Below are 16,987 nucleotides of genomic sequence, written 5' to 3'. Positions count from 1 at the left end.
TTAATTAAATTAGTAATTAGAAAGTGATTCTTTTTTCCTTGTATCAGCTATGAAACTTTCCTCTCAGAAGATGCTGGACCGGGTACATTAGTAGCCACTGTCCTTGCAAAAGATCCTGATGGAGATGGAGTGATGTACTTAATTAGTGGTGGCAATGAAGAAGGCAATTTTGAACTGGATAGCCGCAAAGGTGAGCCAATTCCTGGGTGAGGAAGATAGGAAAGAGAACCTCTCTTGGGAGGGAGTTCTAGAGCCTGGAAGCACCCATGGAGAAGGCCTTTTCTGCAGGTATACTTTTTAAGGTGGTAGAATGGAAAGAAAGGCTTTCACAGAAGATCTCAAGTTTCCAAACTCCGCATACTTGCAGATATGCTTGGCTGTATGCTGTGAGAGACATCAGGGAAGGCTGAGAGGAGACATGATAGCCATGTATAAATATGTGAGGGGAAGTCATAGGGAGGAGGGAGCAAGCTTGTTTACTGCTGCCCTGGAGACTAGATGCGGAACAATGACTTCAAACTACAAGAAAGGAGATTCCATCTGAACATTAGGAAGAACTTCCTGACTGTGAGAGCCGTTCAGCAGTGGAACTCTCTGCCCCAGGTTGTGGTGGAGGCTCCTTTTTTTGGAGGCTTTTAAACAGAGGCTAGATGGCCATCTGTTGGGGGTGCTTTGAATGCAATTCTCCTGCTTATTGGCAGAGGGTTGAACTGGATGGTCCATGAGGTCTCTTGCAATTCTATGATTTTAGGGTAGGAAAAGCTGGTTTATGGATTTCCACAGTAACTAAGAAGTAGACTTTAACATCTAGATGTTAAATCTGACCCTGCCTGTTACTCTCATATGTGCAATAACCTCCGTATCTCCCTTCTCCTAAATCTAGGGATCCTTCGACTTCGTAGAAACCCTGTGCCTAAACTGAAGGGACCAGAATATGTTTTAAATATCTCTGCTATAGATGACAATACCTCCGGTGGGCCAAGATCTCTTAGCAGCTTTGCTGAAGTTGTGGTGGGGATTAATGACATCAACAACAATAAGCCTATCTTCAGAGAGGTGAGGCGATTGACTGCAAACTTTGCTGGTTTTCAAGATTCTTTTGTTAGCAATAATTTGAGAGTTGGTTGGTTAATGTGGGGCAATGTTTGCTCTCTTTTGTGCTTGATAGTGAAAAAACTAAACTCTATAAAGTTCTGATCAGCCTTAATGAAATCTTGACAATATACTATTCTTTCCCCAAATCAGGCATGAGAACTGTGTTATCGATACTACACCCCCAAACCCCAAGAAACTTCTGAAACTGAAAAGAAATCCCTAAATAAATGAAGCCTTCTGCTTCCAGAAGCTACCAAATTTAGGGATTTGGGTAGTCTTTCTCATTAATAACATCCAAGCTCTTGTTACCCACACACTGATGTTGCTTGGCTACATATGTGCCTGTTTATGTGTATGAAATGTTGAAGGCAATTATGCTTTTTTTTTTGTTGCTCCATATGATTGATTGTGCTGATTGGAGCTGTACTCCGACATGCCTAAAGGATGTTTTGCATGTATGATGTTCAAAGTACGCTAAAGCTGGGAAAGACTGCTTTTTGGAAGGCTTGCTAACAGATTTCTATTTTAGTGTGCTTACTACAGAGACAACACCTGGGTACTAGAAAACCAGCCTCCGGGCACCTATATTTTGCGAGTGGAAGCCTATGACGCAGACCTTGGCCAGAATGGGGAAGTGAAGTACAGCCTCATGCACAGGGATGGGGCTTCGCCAGGCTTCAGCATTGATCCTGACTCAGGTAAGAAGAAATGTACTTGTCCTAGCAGAGAGCTCCCAGGTGTGATTGGATCAGAATATCTCGTTAATGCCTCTCTCCTGTTTTTAGTCTATGTCTTTGTTCTTTATCTTGGTGGCCCTGCTCTTTGTTCCCACCATTGTCCCAGGTATATTAACAGGGAAATGGGAGAAGAGCCAGTGAGAGGTAGTGGTTTGGGTCTTGAAGCAGAGCCCTGAAAATCATGGTTTTCATTTTATTTGGTGACCCACTGGGTGACCTTGGGCAAATCACACTCTTTCAACTTTAGAAAGGTAATGACAGGCCTCTTCTGAACAAATTTTGCCCAGAAAACCCTCTAATTGGGTTTGCCTTAGGATCATTATATGTCAGAAACAAGCTGAAAGCACACAATAACAACATAGTCAGAGAACTTGTGATTCATATTAAATAATCGTCTTTGAACCAGTACAATGTAGTGGCTACAACTCTGGAAACAAGGATTTGAATCCCCCTTTTTTCATGTCAGGACCAACTTGAGAAACTTCAAGTGTTGTTTCTGTTTAGGTGTCATCACTACAACTCGGAGTTTTGACCGAGAGAAGCAGAGGGAGTATATGCTCTCTGTGATTGCTACGGATCAAGCCCAGGAGCCCCTGATTGGAATGTGTCAGATTACTATCTACATTGCTGATGTAAATGACAATGATCCAAAGTTTGAAAACAGCCGGTATCAATGTAAGTAGACTGCCACAGGCGGTTGTTTATGAGAATGAATGTACACTCATCATTGAATATAGATAGAGAGTGCCCATTCATGTACTACCACAAGTAATTTCTTATACGTTGAGATCTTGGTATTTGTTAGGGTGTTATTCCAAAATCCATGGATGACCAAGTCTCATTATATACAATTGTGTGGTAAAATGGTGTCTGGGTTGTTGTAGGTTTTTTCGAGCTATGTGGCCATGTTCTAGAGGCATTCTCTCCTGATGTTTTCGCCTGCATCTATGGCCATAGATGCAGGCGAAACGTCAGGACAGAATGCCTCTAGAACATGGCCATATAGCCCCAAAAAACCTACAACAATCCAGTGATTCTGGCCATGAAAGCCTTCAACAATAAAATGGTGTCTTTTATATAAAATGGCAAAATCAAGGTTTTGGAATATTTAAATGTGCTTTAAAGCCATGGATAGTTAAAGCTTTAGATACAGAATCTGTAGACACAGAGGGCAGATTGTTTTCAATTGACATATGCAAATAACAGTATAAAAAGAATGGTAGTTACAAGGAAGGTGAGATTGCTGCTGTGCAGCCTTTCCATTATTCACCAGGTTGTAAAGGAATGATAATATCAATCATTGGAATGGTGTGATGACAATGGTGGAAAGATCTGCTTTTTCAAAGGCAAACCATGAACTGTGGCAAACACCAGAGAACCCACAAGAACACTTCTCTTACACAGAGTCTTATCATTGGTTCATTTAAAACCAGTGTTTTTAAGACTGTCAGGTAGCATCACTCCCAGGGTTTAAGATAGAAGTCCTTATCAGCCTTCCTTTCGGATGCTGGGAGTCCGAAAACCCTTTGTTGGAGTCATAACAGTGGACAAGATTAAGGGGCACTTTTAATGTTCTTACTGCTGACCAGGGAGGGGGATGATACAAAAACTCCATCCAAAAACATGGCAAACATTGCCAGTAGAGCTAATTCAATCAGCAAGATGAGGCTATGGCTTCCATTGCTTAATCCATCACTGCACTACGCCAGGATATACTCAAAAGGTACTGTATATTTCTCTTTTGAAAGATTTCCTCCGTGAAGATACGCCAGTGGGAACAAGTTTTCTTTGTGCTACAGCTCATGATGATGACCAGGGTGTGAATGCTGCCATTACCTACTCCATGGTGCAGCAGGAGCCAGAATATTTCAAAATCAACCCCAGCACAGGCTGGGTATATGTGAATCATGTCATCTCTCAGGTACCTCCTCTGATTACATTGTATCACTTCTGATTATATTATATCACTGTTTCAACTTTTGTCAGTAGCAATTACAAATTGTTTTGCAGACATTCCAGATAAACAGATACATCACAGCCACCGATGGAGGCAACCGGAGCAGCACTGTGGAATTGACAGTCACTATTACGGATGTGCTTAATCAGTCACCACAATGGGATGAAAGTTCATATTCAGTCACAATCCCAGAGAGCACAGCCCGTGACACCAAGATAGTGGTATGCTGTGACTTTTCCTGCCCCACTCTCATTAACATCTTAGCTGTAGCATTCCTTTCACACTACATAATTATGGCATTAAAGGTAAAGGTTTCCCCATGACATTAAGTCTAGTTGTGTCCGACTCTGGGGGGTGGTACTCATCTCCATTTCTAAGCCAAAGACCTGGCGTTGTCCATAGATGCCTCCAAGGTCATGTGGCCAGCATGATTGCATGGAGTGCTGTTACCTTCCCACCGGAGCAGTACCTATTCATCTACTCACGTTTGCATGTTTTTGAACTGCTAAATTGGCAGAAGCTGGGGCTAACAGTGAGAGCACACCCCGCTCCCCGGATTCAAACTGCTGACCTTTTGGTCAGCATGTTCAGCAGCTTTGTTGTTTAACCCGCTGTGCCACTTGGAGCTCAATTATGGCATTATGATGCCACATTAACTACCAGGATTCCATCCTATAGAATCCTGGTGTACAGTTAAGCAAGAGTAGTTAGAAGTCTCAGCCGGAATTCCATAGGGTGTTAATACGTTGAAGTTAAAGTGGAATCACAGTGGTATAACTGTATGATCTGGAAGGGTCTTGAGATCAGAGCTTAGAATATAAATCAAATTCATCCCATATCAGGAAAAAGGCTGGATATAAATAAGATAAAAGTAAAATGTATTTTTGTAGACTACAATTTCCAAAATTACCCATAGGAGGGTTTCTGGGAAAAGAAAATTGATTAACAAGGATCATTCTTTCAGTTAATTTGTTTTTAACAGTCTGATCTCAAAAATTTCATTTTGAAATGTTCCTTCCCACACTGTTGTGCTTCACAGTTTGTGTGTGTTGTTTGCCTTGCTTGCTTCCAGAGTGTCAAAGCCACATCACCGCTGGGCGATCCAAGAGTTACGTATCACCTAGAGGAGGGACAGGTTCCAGAGACTAATATGCCTGTCCGTTTCTACCTCAAACCAAACAGAGCCGATGGATCTGCTTCACTTCTGGTCGCTGAACCCCTTGACTTTGAGACCACCAAGCTGTTCACACTGAGCATCAAAGCTCAGAACGTAGCAACCATCCCTTTGGCATCCTTCACCACTGTTTGTGTTAATATAACAGGTCAGTCCCCTAATGAAATGACAGAAGGGATACTTTCATTTTAAATTTTAGAACATTGCACTCTATTCAGAATCTGCAACCTGATGAGCTTTAGGATACTGGCCAAGATCAATGCAGCATAATAAACCTGCACTTGGAACTTGGCTACAAGGACCCACTACTGAGCAGCTGCAGTTCCCCATGGTGCTTGTATGGCTGCTAGATAATGCGGCTGGTGTCTGACCATTCTCTGTAGCAAGAAGCAGAATGAGTGCCATATATACTCAAGTATAAACCAACCCGAATATAAGCCGAGGCACCTAATTTTACCACAAAAAACTGGGGAAACTTATTGACTCAAGAACAAACCAAGGGTTGGAAATGCAACATCTACTGGTAAATTTCAAAATAAAAATAGATGCCCATAAAATTGCATTAATTGAGGCATGAATAGGTTAAATGTTTTTGGATATTTACATAAATCTGTAATTTAAGGCATAAAACTGTCTGACTCTGATTAAATAATTATTCTAACCTTCTTCAATGTAAATGTGCTTACGTATCCTTCCAATAATCACCTTCCAATAATTAACTATACATTTTGGGGGAAATGCTATGTGTATATGAATAAGGAAAAGTGGGAAAGACTGGTGCCGAGAAAGGAGGAGAGGAAGGTGCGCACTGCGTGAGAGGGGAGGAGAGGAAGGAGAGCTGGGCTTATTTATTTATTTAGAACATTTGTATCCCATCCTCTTCTTGACCTCCAAAGAGGGACTCAGGGTGGCTTCCAACAATATAAAATATACAATTACATAAAATGATAATAATGATACATTTAAAAACAGTTCACCAAGTTTAAAATGTGCTCCAAATTAGTCCAAAAAATGCAATCCATACAATCTCATCTAAGCCAAAACTGTCTATTTTGTGAACGCTTGCTCCCACAGCCAAGTCTTAAGTGTCTTGTGAAAAGTCAGGAGGGAAGGGGCAGATCTAACTTCTTTAGGAAGGGAGTTCCGCAGCCGAGGGGTCACCACAGAGAAGGCCCTGCCTCTTGTTCCCACCTAATGCAACTGCGATGGTGGCAGGACCGAGAGCAGGGTCTCCCCAGATTATCTTGAAGTCCTTGATGGTTCATAGGGAGAGACATGTTCGGAGGTAAAGTGGGCCAGAGAGGTGAGGGTCCTGGCACGAAGGTGTGGGGCTGAAAGAAGCCCTTTTTTCAGCCCCACATCTTCCCACCAGGACTCTCACCTAAGTTTAAGCCTAGGGGGGCTTTTTCAGCCTAAAAAAGGGTTGAAAAACTAGGCTTATACTTGAATATATACAGTAAAAAAGCCCTAAACGGTTTGGGACCACCCTACCTGCGTGACCGTATCTCCATCTACGAACCCACACGCTCGCTTCGATCATCTGGGGAGGCCCTGCTCGTGATCCCACCCACGTCGCAAGCGCGCTTGGTGGGGACACGGGACAGGGCCTTCTCCATGGCGGCCCCCCGACTCTGGAACGCCCTTCCAAAAGATCTCCGACAGGCCCCCACACTAGCAGTTTTCAGAAGGAATCTGAAAACTTGGTTGTTCCGTTGTGCCTTCCCGGATTAGGAATCCCCATCCCAAGTCCTAATAGCACTTTAGCACAATTAACATTTGCTGCACACCGTACTTTAATTCCTACGCCCCTCCTATCATATCAGCACTTTTACCTTGTACCCCTCTCGCCGGCCGAACCAGTTTTAATATGTCGTGATGTATTGTTATTGCTGTCTTGCTAATTTCTGATTTTGATTTGCTTTTAATTTTGATTTGCTTTGTTATTATTATTTGTTATGTTCTGTATTGTATTGTGTTTTATGGCTTCGGCCTGTGTAAGCCGCATCGAGTCCTTCGGGAGATGCTCGCGGGGTACAAATAAAGTTAATAATAATAATAATAATACGGAAAACTGCCACTATCCTCCAGAGGACCTGGATAGATGATTCAATTATTCTATTTATGGAGTTGTTTCTTTGATCTCTCTTTCTTCACGACCACTGAGTGACAATTGGGGGGGTGGGGGGGGTGCAGCTGCTGCATGGTGAGTCTATGAGAGGGATTGGTCATTGTTAAGAGTGGAAGAGAACGTCAACTTGTACAACAGCCAAAAGAAGACCTGTGCAGAAATACAGTGGACTTAATACCTACATGTGTGACTAACAGGTTATCAGCCAATGTGTCCTGTTTCGACCCTGTGTTTCAGATATTGGGCTTGACTTGATTTTGATAATAACGCAGGACATTGGGTATGGCTTTGTCAGGCGGGTTAAAGGGGGAAATGATGAATGATATCTATGGGACAGCCTCCATAAAACTGCTGACAGCAAGAGGAAGATATTCTTCATAATTTGCTTTTATGAGTTATTAAATAAAAACACAACTTTCATTAAAAACATCGTAGTCTAGTATTAAAATATAGGAACATTTGATGACAAAGGTTGCAGGATGGTAAACATCTCTTTGTTCTGCAGATGTGAATGATAATGTCCCATTCTTCACTTCTTCTACTTATGAAGTTTCTGTACCTGAAGGAGCAGGTATTGGTACCTCCGTTATGCAGGTTCTAGCGACTGATGCAGACTCAGGTCTCAATGGAGAGGTGAGTGTGACTAAGTAGCTGGAAACAGTGCCATTGAACTGAATTTTAATATAATCTGTTCCAGGGAACTTGTTAGCAGTTGTTTTTAACTTCAAGATCTTTCTGAAAGGATGGAACTGATTAAAAAGATTGATAAGTCAAACAATTAAAAATTCTTTGAAATGCTTGATTTGCTCAAAAGTACTAATAAAACTTCATCTAAAGTGTATAAACCAGGTCAGGAAAAATGTGCAAGACATTACCAATGTATTGCCGAAGGCTTTCATGGCTGGAATCACTGGGTTGTTGTAGGTTTTTCTGACTATATGGCCATATTCTAGAAGCATTCTCTCCTGACATTTTGCCTGCATCTATGGCACGCATCCTCACAACCTCTGAGGATGCCTGCCATAGATCCAGGCAAAACGTCAGGAGAGAACAACCCTTTACCAATGTGGTTAGCAAGAGTGTTGAGAAAAATGTTTGCTTCAGGAACTAGAGGTCTTACCAAACAAGTAAAAAGCAACACAAACATGCTTCTTACAAACTTTTAGTGAAGTTTGTAAGAAGCAGTAAAGGTAAAGGTTTCCCCTGACATTAAGTCTAGTCATGCCCAACTCTGGGGGTCGTGCTCATCTCCATTTCTAAGGCAAAGAACCAGCATTGTCCGTAGATACCTCTTAGATCATATGGCCATCATGACCACATGGAGTGGCATCACCTTCCCACATAAGTGTTAACTATTGATCTTACATTTGTATGTTTTCAAACTGCTAGGTTGGCAGAAGCTGTGCCTAACAGCAGGAGCTCACCCTCCTCCCTGGATTCAAACTGCCAACCTTTCAATCAGCAAGTTCAACAGTTCAGCAGTTTAACCTGCTGCACCACCAAGAAGCAATAAGAGATGGGACTATACCATAAATAACACAATTAATCGCATAATATCATATTAATAATAGCAAATGACCAACAAGAAAGTCTATTTCAATACATTACTAATAGCATAACATCATGTTAATCAGAGCAGATGGCCGACAAGAAAGACTGTTTTGTTACATCAGGTGCAGGAAATTGTCTAGAGAAATAGTTGGATGATTTAATGGGAGCAAGTAGTGAAGGAAAATAAAGAGCTTTCAGAGTGGCAATTTGTTTTCTTTGAAGAAGGCACAGAGCAATTCAATCCTTGAGTAAATGTGATTGTATTTTCAGGGAGGCAGTCTGAGGAACTGGGGCAAATATGGTGGGAAATGATAGACTTTCACTAACCTTTTAGGGTTCTTTAAGAGTTGATATTGATCTCACCAGACTGGGAACGTGGGAATGTGGGATGTATTTAATAATGAATGTACAAGCATTGTACCTCTTGAGTTCTTCATTTAATTAACCTGGCCATCTTCCCTGTACTCCGTTCGCTCCAACTCAGTCCTTTAGCATTCTGGAGACTGCAACACTCTGACTGGGTTTGTTACTGTACAAACAGCTACCCAAGGTCTCTCCACCTTTCTTAAACCCCAAATTGCTGAGTCTGAAAATCTTCATTTAAATAACTTCAATTGAATACTATTGAAAAGGCAACTGTGATGCCCCTAAAATAGCATTACTCTGGAAACATTGTGGGAAATTTAAGAAGTGCATTTCAATTGTCAGTACTGATTCCAGTGCTGGTTTCTCTATTGAGCTCCAAATATAACTTTTTGAAGCCTTTTGCATTGAAAATGGATGACCAAGAGGTCACAGTAGCACAGCAGGTTAAACCACTAGCTGTAAGAAATCTGCTGACTGGAAGGTTGGAAGTTCAAAGCTGCGAGTCAGGGTGAGCTCCCGACTGTCAGCCCTAGCTTCTGCCAACCTAGCAGTTTGAAAGCATGCAATGTGAGTAGATCAATAGGTAAAGTCTCGGCGGGAAGGTAAAAGGGCACCCCATACAGATATGCAGACATGCCGGCAACATAATTGGAGATGTCTATGGACAACAAGCTCTTCGGCATGGAAAAAATGGAACAAGAGCACCTCCTCATGACCAGAATTGAGCATCACCACCAGATGCCAGAGATGGAAAAAAAGGGGAAGGCCTTTACCGTTGTCTGTGTTGTATGTCATTGTTACTGTGTGTAAAAGACATTGAATATTTGCCTCATGTGTATATTGTAATTCACTCTGCGTCCCTCTGGGGAGATAAAGCAGAATATTAAAAAGTGTATTATTATTATTATTATTATTATTATTATTATTATTATTGTATGGATTAGAAAGCTTGACTCACCTGGAATATTCCTCCATTACAGGTACACTATTCCATACTAAAGGATTCTAGTGGAGATTACCAGTACTTCACCATCGACTCCACATCAGGAGTCATTTCCACCTTGGCATCGTTTGATAGGGAGAAGAGAGCATCTTACTTGATTGAAGTCCAGTCTCAGGATTCTTCTGAATCAGCCAGGCCTGGTATTTATGGACAACCTAACACAGGTAATCATAGCGGTCGTGAAGGTGAACCAAGCCCTGAAAATAAAGAATAAACCCATTCACCAAAAGAAACTCTGTTAATAAGTTGTTCTTAGTGAAGGAGAATAGAGATGAGTCTACTGGTTCTTTTCTACCTTCATCCTCATCACCTCCCACAAATCAGACACAAATATATTGAGTAGGAGACCTTATTTGTTTGCGTCAGCTCTGTGAGCAATTTAGGTTCAGTGTTTTGTCGAAGGTTTTCTTGGCCGGAATCATTGGGTTGCTGTGAGTTTTCCGGGCTATATGGAAATGTTCCAGAAGTATTCTCTCCTGATGTTTTGCCCACATCTATGGCAGGCATCCTCAGAGGTTGTGAGGTCTGTTGGAAACTAGGCAAGTGGGACTTACGTATCTGTGAAATTTTCAGAATGTCCAAGAAAGAACTCTTGTCTATTTGAGTCAAGTGTGAATTTTGCAGTTGGCCACTTTGATTAGCATTGAATGGCTCTGCGTAAATCAGTGTCAGGAGCCAAGGTGGTGGGTTGCACAAGTGGTGGGCTGAGGGGTAATTGTGTATATGTTTGTAATATGTATTATGGTGCATTACAATTTTAAAATAAAAATTTATCATAAAAAAGAGCATTGAATGGCCTTGCAGTTTGAAAGCCTGGCTGGTTCCTGCCTGGGGGAATCTTTGTTGGGAAGTGTTAGCTGGCTCTGATTGTTTCCTGTCTGGAATTCCCCTGTGATCTATATGATCTATTAAACATGTAGCATGCAGCTAATGATCTATTGTTTTTACTTTCAAGTAAAACACACCTGGTCTCACTTACAGATCAAGACAAGCAACAGTATGGGAAGTTTAAACCTTCTGCCCGTATAGTTTTTTATTTTAAAGTCCCCACATACCATTGTCTGAGGAATTAAAAAATAGGGGAAAACTCTATTGGCACCAATGGAGGCTTCTGTGTCCTTTGGTAAGCTCCCAACTCACAGGAGATGAACTATTACTTGAAAAGTGGGTAGAGGAAAGCTTTTGGTCTTCCCCATCGATGAACATTGGTCTCAGCTCAAATCAAGGCTGCACTTTTTGGAAATTAAAGCACTGATCTTTCAGTCTTTGATGTAGTTTGATCCATGATTTTCCAGGGTATTAAACTGTGTGGGCAAGATAAATGGCTAGAGAATGACCCCTGTTACAGATATTTGTCCCCAGTTTGTACACAGCAGTAAGGGTCAGAGAGAGCTAGGAAACTCACTCACCTATACATTCCCTCATATAATATGAACTTCCCAAATTGAGCTATTTTGACTGTCTTTTGATTAATGTGCTGCTTGAATTTGGAAAACAAATCACTACTCTCAATGTTAAAATCAAAGATTGATAATGTTTGTAAATATTTATGGTTTTATGTTCCGTCATTGAATGTTTGCCGTATATATGTTGTGCTCTGCCCTGAGTCCCCTGCAGGATGAGAAGTGTGGAATGTAAATATTTAAAATAAATAAATAAATAAATTTCTGCTTTTTGTCGGGAGGTTTCCTGGGATGAGGTGCTCTTTTGTTCCTCCTATGATTTGCTGGTGCCACATGGACAGCAAGGTTTTAATGGAAAGTTTTCGCATTACATATTCCCTTAGGACAGAAGAAGGCCCAAAATGAGGTTGTGAGGTAGTCATATTCAAACTCTAGAAGCTAATAATGAATGACTTATTTTTCCAGATACTGCATATGTGAGGATATTTATTAGCGATGTAAATGACAATTGTCCTGCTTTCCCACATTTGGTGTATGAAACTGATGTGGATGAGGACCAGGATGTTGGCTATGCTGTTTTGACAGCAACTGCAACTGATAAGGATGAAGGTAAGTGTATGCATCTTTCTTTTCTGTGCAGTCTTGACTTCAGTGGCATCTTTCATTTGGAAGCAGTGATAACAATATTGAGATTGGCATGTTGGGAAAGAAACATTTTACATATCTGATGTAATACTAATGGAGCTATAGAATACGGTACATGGCAATACTAATTTAAAAGTTACACATTCTGCAGTTTACAAAACCAATATCCCCAAGACATGGTCTTATTCAAACTGTATTTGGAAGAATAAAAACTAGGATTATGAACATAAGTGAACATTTTCCTCAGAGACACTTTGAATCTGAGGTATGGTGGATAGCTTTTTCTACATCAGTGGTTCTCAATCTTCCTAATGCCACGACCCCTTAATACAGTTCCTCATGTTGTGGTGATCCCCAACCATAAAATTATTTTTGTTACACCTTCGTAACTGTAATTTTGCTACTGCTATGAATCTTAATGTAACTATCTGATATGCAGGATGTATTTTAATTCACTGGACCAAATTTGGCACAAGTATCCAGTATGCCCAAATTTGAATACCGGTGGGGTTCGGGGGGCGGGATTGATTTTGTCATTTGGGAGTTGTAGTTGCTGAGATTTATAGTTAATCTACAATCAAAGGGCCTCCCTGCCTTGAAGGGGCACAAGTCTCAGGCGCTCTCCCTCACCCGCTCATGCGCACCACACTGCCATGCGCTGAGCATGCCTGCTCTTTCCTCCCCACTTGGAATCTCAAGTCTTACAGCCAGCCAATCACAGCAGGAGGAGGGATTTTGGTGGGAGGATTCACCATCTGTTTCCAAAAAGGAAGAGAAGGACAGGTGGAGGGATCTTCAGCCTTCTCTGCCAAAGAGGTTCCTAAAACCATTAGAAATATGTATTTTCTGACGTTCTTTGGTGACCGCTCTGAAACCCCCTCGTGACCCCCCCCCAGGGGTCCCATTCCCCAGTCTGAGAAACGCTGTTCTAGATGATGTTGGACTGCATCTCCCATCAGCCTTCATGCTGGTTAGCACTGATGAAATACAACCGTTCTTTGGGGCAGCATATTGTCTGTGCCCCAAATAATCTCTGAGCATTCCTGTTCCTACTAATACAGACCATTTATTTGCCAAAGAATGAATAAAGCACTGAACTCTCCTGTGTGCTAAAAAGGACAGCCATGTTTGTGTTTGTTTTTTAGGATCTAATGCCAAACTGAGATATCAGATAACTTCAGGAAACGAGCAAGGAGATTTTTATGTGGAACCTGAGAAGGGCACCATTTTGATTGCCCAGCATCTCGATTACGAACAACAGCAGCACTATAAGCTCCAGTTGGTGACTTCTGATGGAAAATGGGAGAACCACACACTTGTTGTAATTAATGTAATCAATATAAATGATGAAGCACCTGTCTTCTCTCAGGACGAATACCATGGCAGCGTCTTAGAGGAGCTTGCTGACCTACCTGTGCTTGTTTTACAAGTAAGCCATACATCTTTGACTCTGACATTATGGTTGTGTGTGCACTATATAAAACTACATTGAACATATAAAAGGCTTATAAAACAAGCTTGTGAAAATAATTTAGGATAACAACCTGTTAAAACCAGAAGGGCAGAGGAAAGATAATCTTGAGAGCTCTGTCGAAATACACCAAGTTCTCTTGCTAATCATGAAAAGCCATCAGAACCGTAGCTAAACTATGTTCCCTAGGAATTCCTAGAGTCTTGGCAGCCATTTTTATAAGAGTCAGTCAGTCTTTTTGTTTGCTTACAGGTTTCTGCAACTGACCCTGACCAGGAAACCAAGCAGAATTGCTTTCGCTACTCGTTGCATGGACAAGGAGCCCAAAGTGAGTTCAGTATCAATGAGCTCACAGGGAAGATCACTGCAAATGAGAAGTTGGATAGAGAGAAACGGTCCACGTGGCGCTTCCTTGTCCTTGCCACTGATGAAGACGGTGAAGGTCTCACTGGGTTTGCCGATGTCATCATAGAAGTAATGGACGTGAATGACAATGCACCGCTTTTCCTTTGTGCCTCTGATGGCTGTTTCATGGGGCAAATCCCAGAGGATTCTCCAGCTGACTCCACCGTGATGGAGATGTTGGCAATAGACCTGGATGACCCCGCAGCTGGAAAGAATGCTGTGTTAACCTACAGTATTATTCAAAATGTCAAAAATGAGATTAACCTTAACTTGTTCTCAATTAATCCAATCACTGGCACTATCTATACTGTGTTAAGTACCTTAGATAGAGAGAAAAAAGACAAATACTTGGTAGTCGTTGAGGCAAAGGATGGAGGGGGTCTTACTGGTACGGGGACTGCCACAATTTTGGTGACTGACATCAATGACCATGCCCCAGCTTTCACACAAAAGATTTACACAGCCTTTGTTTCCGAGGGAGCAAGTGTCAACACTTTGGTTGCTGAGGTGTCGGCTACTGATGAAGACGAAGGAGAAAATGCTATGGTGACGTTCAGCATCCTTGATGGAGATGATGACCACAAGTTCTACATCGAGACGGACAAAGCTAATAAGCTCGGTGTGATTCGACTGAGAAAAGAGATAGACTTTGAGAAACCCCATGAAAGGGTCTTTAACTTGACAGTGAAAGGAGAGGACCTGGATTTCTTCAGCATAGCTCACTGTGTCATCTATGTGGAGGACTACAATGACCATGCTCCTCTGTTTTATCCACAGTTTTATGAAGTGGCAGGGCTGGCTGAAGATGTCTCCCTTGGTACTAAAGTGGTTCAAGTGATTGCTATTGATTTGGATTCTGGGTTGAATGGACGGTTCTCTTACCGATTACTAAATAAGTCAGATCCAAGTGGGAGGTTCTCTGTGTCCAACGATGGCTGGGTCATAGTGGCTGGAGAGCTAGATTATGAGACTGTGGCACAGTACCAGCTTGTGGTCATTGCAACGGATATGGGGCAGCCTTCCCTGAGCAGCAGTGCCACTGTTTTGGTAGCTCTTCAAGATGTTAATGACAATGGCCCCGAGTTTGATGCTCCGTATAATCCAGTCGTTTGGGAAAACACTCCTTCTCCTCAGGTTGTCCAAATGAATGATACCTCAACTCTGCTGTATGCTAAAGACAGAGACAGCCCAGCCAATGGAGCACCTTTCTCCTTTCACTTACTGAGTGACTTTGGTAGTGTGACATATTTTAATTTGCAAGACTTCAACAATGGAAGTGCAATGCTGACTGCACTGCATACATTTGACCGGGAGGTGCACAAGGTATTTCACTTGCGGATTCTGATTGCTGATAGTGGGAACCCTCCTATGAGCTCAACCAACACATTAACTGTTAATATTGGAGACCGAAATGACCATCCTCATGCTGCTGGTAACATGGAGTGTCTCATCTACAGCTACAATGGTAAGCAGATAGGGATGAGACATAACTGTTTGCATGCTTCCAGTTATGAGGGCAGGAGCATATCTCCACTGAAAGTTGACCACATATAGTTATAATTATAATTATTTATACTAAGGTTGGAGGACCTCGAGATTCCTAGAGCTAACATATTATTCAAATCCATGAATAATCAAATTGCAAAAGGTAATTTCATGTATTTATGTAGATTTCATGGGCACAGTCATATGCATTTTGACATACAGGTCACTTTCCCACATCTCATAACTTTTGTCACTCCCAAGAGCACTCTTGCATCTACAGGCCATCTTAAAAGCTTAATGTGTTTGTAGTTGTGTCTTCTGGCTTGCAAGAAAGTATACATGTTTAATTTTCTTTTGAAAGGTATCCTGCCTACAACAGTCCTGGGTCAGATTCATGCCCCAGATAATGATGACTGGGATCACAAGACATATCACTTTGAAGGAAAAGCACCCAGGTAATGTCTATTTAAAAGTTCCTTTTATCCCAAAAACCACCCATACCAATGTATGTGTAATTATTAACTGGTAAATAAGACATTTGATCAAGCTTTTTAGTTTGTGAGTATAAAATGATCAAAACAAAGACATTAATTCCCATACTGTACTCTTAAAGAGTTTTCACTGGGGCTTCTTCCACACAGCTGGGTGAAATCCCACATTTTCTGCTTTGAACCGGAATATATGGCAGTGCGGACTCATATAACCCAGTTCAAAGCAGATATTGTGGGATTTTCAGCCTTGATATTCTGGGTTATATAGCTGTATGGAAGGCCCCTAATACATAGGTATTTCTTAATAATGATCAGCTAAAATCATACCAATTAGGAATTATTCAGTTGCAAGATAGTTTGTTTGAGAAGTCTCCAAATTATTGTAATTACTGTGGTTGTCATCGACAAATATATAAATCAGGCATGAACAATTTTAACTTTCCAGGTGTTGGGTTGCAATATTAATGAGTCTAGGTCAGCATAGTCAGTAGGAGCAGCAGTGCAGTAACACCCAGAGGGCCAAAAATTGCCCATTTCTGATAGAAATTTTAAAAAATCCAGATCAATGCTGACAGATAATCTACCAGACAAAACACTACTCAAGATCTGTATGAGATAGTAATAAGCTTCTTTGTTAAAAGGATCCATAGACACACTTGTAGTTCTAGTTAAGAAGGGAATGATTTGAAGAAGATGCAAATCAGACACAGTGGGTAAATGCATCAATAAAAATGTTTAAAAGCAATGCTTTTGGGTTTGGAAAGATTATCAATTTACAAGAAACATTGCCCAGGGGACGCCCAACTGTATTTACTCAGTCTTCGAGGAGGCTCTTTGCATGTCCCACCTTGTGCGACTGTGGAGCAGAACAAACAACTCTGCACTTGTATGCTTGTCCACAATGCCCTGCCTCATGTACAGAGGAATAATTGATTAAAGCTACAGACAATCTGGTTGCTGTTGCCTGGTTTTGGTCAAAAAATTATTTAGCTGCTATTTTATCAGTTTTATACTTATTTATGCAATGCTTTTGACACGAAATAAAAATCAATAATTAAGCTGGAGATCTGAGTACC

General features: G+C 41.4%; 1 protein-coding gene across 5 annotated transcripts in view; it reads left to right on the top strand.

Moving 5' to 3' along the window:
• LOC132773507 (neural-cadherin-like) overlaps window positions 1-16,987 on the top strand; it is a 54,020-nt gene that overhangs the window by 16,107 nt on the left and 20,926 nt on the right. For all 5 annotated transcript variants that reach the window (XM_060772753.2, XM_067467348.1, XM_067467350.1 and 2 more), the window contains exons 7-19: window positions 48-190; window positions 884-1,056; window positions 1,625-1,793; window positions 2,337-2,507; window positions 3,581-3,753; window positions 3,843-4,010; window positions 4,862-5,111; window positions 7,597-7,724; window positions 9,989-10,175; window positions 11,880-12,023; window positions 13,205-13,488; window positions 13,783-15,400; window positions 15,782-15,875. In XM_060772753.2, coding sequence (XP_060628736.2) covers window positions 48-190; window positions 884-1,056; window positions 1,625-1,793; window positions 2,337-2,507; window positions 3,581-3,753; window positions 3,843-4,010; window positions 4,862-5,111; window positions 7,597-7,724; window positions 9,989-10,175; window positions 11,880-12,023; window positions 13,205-13,488; window positions 13,783-15,400; window positions 15,782-15,875 — 3,702 coding nt within the window. The remainder of the gene's footprint in view (window positions 1-47; window positions 191-883; window positions 1,057-1,624; window positions 1,794-2,336; window positions 2,508-3,580; window positions 3,754-3,842; window positions 4,011-4,861; window positions 5,112-7,596; window positions 7,725-9,988; window positions 10,176-11,879; window positions 12,024-13,204; window positions 13,489-13,782; window positions 15,401-15,781; window positions 15,876-16,987) is intronic.

Source organism: Anolis sagrei, chromosome 4, assembly GCF_037176765.1.
Source record: "Anolis sagrei isolate rAnoSag1 chromosome 4, rAnoSag1.mat, whole genome shotgun sequence".
Classification (NCBI taxonomy): Eukaryota; Metazoa; Chordata; class Lepidosauria; order Squamata; family Dactyloidae; genus Anolis; species Anolis sagrei.
This window is presented reverse-complemented; position numbering and strand designations above follow the sequence as displayed.